The sequence below is a fragment of the Octodon degus genome, unplaced genomic scaffold, assembly GCF_000260255.1.
Source record: "Octodon degus isolate 3935 unplaced genomic scaffold, OctDeg1.0 scaffold00105, whole genome shotgun sequence".
In the NCBI taxonomy this organism is placed as follows: domain Eukaryota; kingdom Metazoa; phylum Chordata; class Mammalia; order Rodentia; family Octodontidae; genus Octodon; species Octodon degus.
Genome location: NW_004524681.1, coordinates 4,414,529 through 4,421,186, shown reverse-complemented (window position 1 = coordinate 4,421,186; position 6,658 = coordinate 4,414,529). Strand labels below are relative to the sequence as shown.

At 43.0% G+C, this 6,658-nt stretch overlaps 1 protein-coding gene and 1 pseudogene across 1 annotated transcript; one reads left to right on the top strand and one right to left on the bottom strand.

Moving 5' to 3' along the window:
• Nucleotides 1-6: 6 nt before the first annotated feature.
• Nucleotides 7-1,238, bottom strand: LOC101571655 (zinc finger Ran-binding domain-containing protein 2). The gene is made up of 2 exons (XM_004639002.2): nucleotides 313-1,238; nucleotides 7-241 (listed from the first exon to the last, which is right to left on the bottom strand). Exons 1-2 carry the CDS (start codon nucleotides 1,233-1,235, stop codon nucleotides 178-180), a joined length of 987 nt encoding a protein of 328 aa, XP_004639059.1. The 5' UTR covers nucleotides 1,236-1,238; the 3' UTR covers nucleotides 7-177.
• Nucleotides 1,239-2,206: 968 nt separating this feature from the next.
• Nucleotides 2,207-2,567, top strand: LOC101565135 (annotated as a pseudogene).
• Nucleotides 2,568-6,658: the final 4,091 nt, after the last annotated feature.

Sequence of the window (6,658 nt, the reverse complement as noted above, 5' to 3'; positions counted from 1 at the left end):
CTTAAAACGCAATTTACTTTTAATTTCACAAATGAACACATTGCATTATTTTGAAAAACAATAAAGGCATGCACCTCTCCTAGCAGATTTAGCACTTCTGACCAAATAAGACATCAACTTCTTAAAAACTGTTTCATGCACTGTACTGGATGACTTTAGGATGTAAATTTTAATGTATTATTTCTTTTTTGAACTTGAGCGGGAATCAGAGCGGGACGATGCAGAAGACCACCTGAGGTGCCTGGGTAAAGTAGTGGTGTTCCGTAGGGGTTGGCCCTGGGCTCAGGGTTGTTTAATGTTTTCACCAATCACCTTTCGGGTGACCGTGATCTTGTTCGTCTTTTTTTTCGATCACCAGGAAAAGAAGCTCTAGAACGACTTCTCTTTCTGTTCCTCTCAGGAGAAGATGACGAACTTGAGTAAGATCTTTTTCGTGGGGAAGAAGAGCCCCTGTGGGACCTGGAGCTGGATCTTGATTTCGACCCACGAGATCTCGAACGTTCTCTGGAACTGGAACGAGATCTTGACTGCGAACTGGAAGAACTTCTTGAACGGGACCTGGACCTGGACCTTGAACTGGAGGGGGAGGACGAGCGCGATGAAGATCGTGAAGACCGAGACTTTGAGCGACTTCTTCTATTAGATTTCTTTTTATTACTATCTTCTTCTTCACTGGCATCAAGATTATATTTTGAGGGGTCAGCATCATCTTCATCCTCATCCTCATCTAATTTATATTTAGAAAGATCAGCATCCTCATCCTCTTCTTCTCCCTCTGACTCCTTATCATCAACTTCCTTTAATATAGACGCAGGTCCAACTGCCCTCCCTCGGTACTTTTTCTTTTTATGCTCAAACTCATCATATTCTCCATCAGATTCTTCTCTTTCTATATATTCAACATTTTCTCTTTCATTGAAACCACCACCATATCCTGTTCTTTCTTCTAATTTAGCATACTTTGGAGTGTTGCACATGTTACACTCAGATCTTCTGGCCCAATTCACATTACTGCAAGTCTTACACTGCCAGTCATTGGCACTAAACAGGCCTCTGCTCTTTTCTGCCAGAGTCTTTCCTATTTCAGTACCCCCGGCTTTCATCATCTTGGCCTCAGTTGTTTTCTCTCGACCACATCGATTACAGCTGGTTCTTCTGGCAAAGTTTACGTTTCCACATTTCTTGTCAGGGCAAATCCAGTCCCTGTCACTGACTTGGAAATTCTTGGTTGACATCTTGGCCGCCTCCACCGCCACAGCCGCCCGCAGCGACGTCTTCGCAGAGGAGCAGCCAAACTTGTTCTAACTCTTCAGTAGCCTTTGGCTTTGTCCATATCATTCTACTTCTACTATTGCTGACCTGGGCAAAGGCAACAAAACATTTTGATCTAACAACTGTATCTACCTGCCCACCAATCTCACATTTCCTCTTGACTTCCTTTAAACTCTTCTCATCCCAGCAGCAGGAGTTATCTTTAGAAAAGCAAATCAGATTATGTCATCTTTTAAAAGGATTTCCATGGATTTTAGGATAAAAATAAAATCCAATACAGTATAGAGTCTCCAAGGCATAATATGGCCCTTCCCTACCTTACTAATTTTTGTTTTTATCCAGTCCCTCAAAGACCTTATAGCTAAGCTATATCCTACCTCAAAACTTGAAATAAGTTTCCTTCATCTAGAAAACTCTTGGAATCGGTGCCTGTCTTGGTTACTTTTCACTCATTGCTGGGACAAAATACCAACACCCAAAATGAAGGAAAGAAAGGTTTATTTAGCTCACAGTTAGTGGAGGTTTCAGTCCATACTCCCCTGGCTCCAAAGCAAATGGCAGCAGTTCATGACAGAAAACAGTGAAGAGCACAGGAGGAACAGCAGCTACCGCGTCCATCAAGACTCTCTTCCTTCTATGCTGACTGTGAAGACTGGCACTCGCTACTCCTAAGTGGCACGGCTGTGAAGTGGCACAGAGATCAGAACTGTGCCCAGGAAGTAGGGCACAGAAGCCTGCCTCAACTCCTTTATGTACCCTTTTCGTGTTGAGTCACTCTGGGGCGGGGCCTCCCCACTCTAGAGTGGGGCCTCCATGCCCAAGGGTGTGGCATGGACAATTGGATCCGGCCAAGCTTGCAGATCCAGCCAAGTTTCTGACATCTCAAGTTGACACAATGTATCAACCACCACAGTGTCCTTAGGATGCTCTTAGTATGGGACAAGGCCATTTGTGCACATGCCTTGCAAGCAGTGGTGCTGTGGGTCCGACTTCCAGTTCCAGTGTGTGAGTTGAAAGGGTTGAACAGACTGCAGCAGCTACTATCATGCAGGGACAGCTGTAATTGGATTCCTAGTTTACAAAAGATCGTATGTTGAATATCGCAATAAATCTACCATAAACCTTCACATCCAGAAAGACAACCCCCAAGTAGTTCATGCTTTTGATATGGAGGATTTGGGTGATAACACGGTATACTGCCACTGTTGTAGATCTAAAAAGTTCCCATTCTTGACAGGTCTCACACAAAACACACTGAAGAGACTGGAGACAACATGGGACTTCTGATCTTCAAGAAACAAAGAAACTTTTTTTTTTGTGGTAAAAAAAATCCCTAGTGGTACTAGGGATTGAACTCAGGACCCTGTGCTTGCCAGGCAAATGCTTATTCTACTGAGCTATCTCCCTGGCCCAAAAGAAACTTAATTGGATGGTTTTGATGCTACAAGTCAACTTGGGATGTTACCTGACTATTTAATCAGAGTGGCTCCCACTCCTGTCTCATTCACACACTGGTTTCTATGGTGTTGTATTGCAAACTTCAGCTTTCAGGTTCATAGAATTTGTCTTGTTCAAACATTTGGTGCACATTTGCTTAAGCAGAAAAAAAAGAAAAATCAATTTCATGGCTTGTGGGTTATTTTAGTTTTGTGAGGATCCATGTCAAGTATCTTGACACCTTAATGTTAACATTAAATTATTCTCAAAATAAGAGAAAAGAAAGCTCTTTCCATACCCTGTGGCACTCCTAATTCTCAGTAGTCATCAAGAGTTAAGCAGCTGTTAAATGTAGATACTATCTTAGGGTAGCAGGGATCAGCCAAGGAGTTTTCAGGTACCAAAACTTCAACCTTCACAACCACGCTGTGAGCAGGGTACTACTACAATCCTCTCTACTTCACAGAACACCCATGAAGTGTGAGGAAGGAAATAACTTAGCCACAACCCCATGGCCAGAATTCAAAACTAGGCATCTGTGCTTTTAAATACTATTCTCTACTCTTTGCCATTTCAACCAGGACTTTTCCTCCCACCTCACAATTGTGGAGGACAACCTGGATGACCCTCCTTGAAAGAAGAGCAGTTGTCTCTATTTCGACTGTGCCTGAACCTCTTTCCATGTATTAATATGTCCAGAGCTGGCTAGGACTTTTCCTTACCCCTTTGATTGGCTTTAAGTAGTGCATGTTGATCTAGCCGAGGTGCTGGTGGTAGTCTTTGATGGCAGCACTCGTGTTTCCCTGATAACCCACAACTGCTGCTCTTTAATATGAGCTGGGTTAGGACAAAGAGCCAGTGCTCCACACTGTCAGCTGGGATTGAGCCTCAGGATAGAGGTTATGACTTCCTGGGGCTTGATAGATTACACATCAGAGCTGAAGTACCAGACCCCAAAACATTAGCTACTATCTCAATAGTATAATGCAAATTACTTTTTCTGCATATTGAAGAGATATATGCAGGTCTCTTACCTAGCCCAGCTCACAGTACTCACCTACTTTCTGCAATTCTCAGTCATTCATCCTTAAGCCACTCCTCCTTCATGACTAAATAAGACCCAGGTTTGGCCTTGGGTTGAAGCCTTTTTTCCATAACCATGGCTGGCCTTAGGACCCCTTGCCTCCCCACAACTATAAATATGCCTTAGTGTCTTTATTCTCACTGTGGGTTGCACTGGAAGTGGTAGATTGGAATTAATTTGAAGGGATTCTAATAATCTATTCATGGGCTTACCAATATAAACTTCTGGATCGATCCAAGGACCAAAAAGGGCTCCCTACACATAATGTACTTGTTAAATAAATGGGGAAAGTAGAGGAGGAAAAGATAAGTGAAGGAAGATTCTCAGCCTGTGCACATCAAACTGCACACACACACCATAGTTGATTTCTATGTCCCTAGTCATTTATAATTGGTCAAAGATTTGACACCTTCAGTCTGACATCATCTGGGCAGGCACATGATTCCTGGTGGGCCTTGAAAAGGTCAAAAGAACAATTATTGAGGATACATGATGATTTTTATGTGCCAGGAGCTGCAGCAATCAAGGGCATTTCATGGGCCAGTGAGATGGCTCAGCAGACTAAGCACCTGCTTAGGCAAGTGCGGGGACTGGGGTTTGATCCTAGCACCACATGCTGCACTGGCCCTGCCCCAGGTGCGCTGAGCCAGCCACTGAGACCAGGTATGATAGTGCACACCTGTACTCCCACTGCTGGGGAGGCTGAAAACAGGAGGATCACTAGGAGTTAGAGCTGTGTAGTGAGACTCTGTACCAAATACATAAAAAATAATAATAAAATAAACTAGAGCATTTCTGGTCCTAACAGCAGAGGCAGGTGCCTTGGGATTAAAGCACCAGCGTTATTACCAGAGGGGCCAGTTCAAAGATGATGCTTTTGAAGATATTCAGGAGGCTCCTGCAGCGTGCTTGCTAATGATATTAGCCAGACCATCTAGATACAGGAGTCATTTAGATGGTGGGCAGACAGTGCTGGGGAACAAGGCACAGAAGGGCAAGCTCTGGGAATGAGTAAGCAGTCTGCAAGAAAGGAGGACTGCAGGAGGGGTAAGAACGGCGGTGAGGCCATCAGTGAGGGCTGTCTCAGAACGAGGCTTGAAGCTGCTAAGGGCTCTGGACAAGAACGGTACAAGATGGGCACCTTAGAGAAGCCAATAGGATAAAATATCCCTTTTGGACATTTGGAGGGACCATAGCTCAGTGGTAGGACACTTGCTCAACAAGTGCAAGGCCCTGGGTTCGATCCCCAGTACCACACAGGCACAAATATTTTGTTATTTAAAATTACATTTCTCTGGAAACAAATATTGGAGATCTGCAAATTAAAATAACACTAGATTCCATCTTGATCCAGAAAGAAAGGCTATCATCAGGAAATCAAATAAGAACAAATGCTGCCAGGGCTGTGGGAGGGAAAGAAAACTTCTACATTGTTGATGGGAATGTAAACCAGTACAACCACTACGGAAATCAGTGTGGCAATTCTTCAAAATCTAAAAATAGAAATCCCTTCAACCCAGCTCTTTCCCTTCTAGGTATCTTCCTAAAAGCTAAGGATATCACATCACAGTAATCCATGCATTCCTGTGTTTATGGCTACGTCTGGAGTGCAGCCTGTATGTCCATCAACAGATGAAAGAATAAACAAAGCATGGCATTTACACACACTGAGGCACTACTGTGCCATAAGGAGGGACACATCTGAGCTGTTTGTAGGAAAACAGATGAACCAGGAGACCCTATGCTGAAAGAAACAAGTCAAACACACGAGCTTAAATATCGCATGATTTCTCTTGCAAGAGAAACTCAAAGCATAAAGGATAAAATAAAAGATTCCTAATAGGAAACAGAGAGCTAGCTCTTGCACAGGGAAGAGTAAGAGGCAGCGGGTGGAATGGGAAGGGGAAATAAAAAGTAAAATGTGTTATGTACACATCACCACAGTGAATGTAATCTATAAGTACTGCAAATGTGCTAATAAAAATTAAAATGTCAAATAAAAATATTTTTATATAAAGCTTATATAAAATGTATATATAATATATATAGCAAACATATAAATTATCTATATGTCTATTTAGTCAGAGAAAGACACATTTTAAAAAATTAGGTCATGCACTTTTGAGAGTCAACAAACCCAAAGTCCGCAGAACAAGCCAGCAGACTGAAGATCCAGGTAAGAGTTAATGTGACAGCCTGGAGTTTGAGGGCTGGAAAATCTGGGAAAATTCTCCTTGGAGACAGAATTCCTCCTGTAGAAAACCTCAGCTTTTGTTTTTAAGGCCATCAGAAGATTAGATGAGGCCCACCAACCCTGCGGGGGAGAATCTGCTTTCAGTCAAATAATCATAAATGTGAGTCATATCTAAGAAAATACCTCTAGGGGCAGAAAGGCTATTATCTCAGCAGCAGAACCTGTGTGTTGCTCACCTGGGGCCCTGGGTTCAGGCCCTACCATATCAATCCAAACCACACTTGTGGCAGCATGTACACTAGTATTTGACTCCCAAACTCATCCCCACAGGCTAGACAAGTTGACACATAGCAGTAAACACCACCATGGGGAAAACACAGAGATGACCAGTGGGCAGTTTACAGCTTGATTTATAGACTTAAAGTTCTGGAAGGTCAGGTGGGCTAAAAAACTCGAGAGCCCAGGTAATTAGCGGTCGCTGAAATTATGAGATCAGTGAAATTCCCCAAACAGAATAACAACATCACAGCAGCATCTTTGAGGCAGATAAAGAAGATGTTCTGAGAGAGACTGAGAGCTGGAGAGACATGAAAACAGCATGAAGTTGCAGAAGCCCAGGGAGGAAAGAAAGACATGTACAATCCCCAGTACCACAAAAAATTATATATATA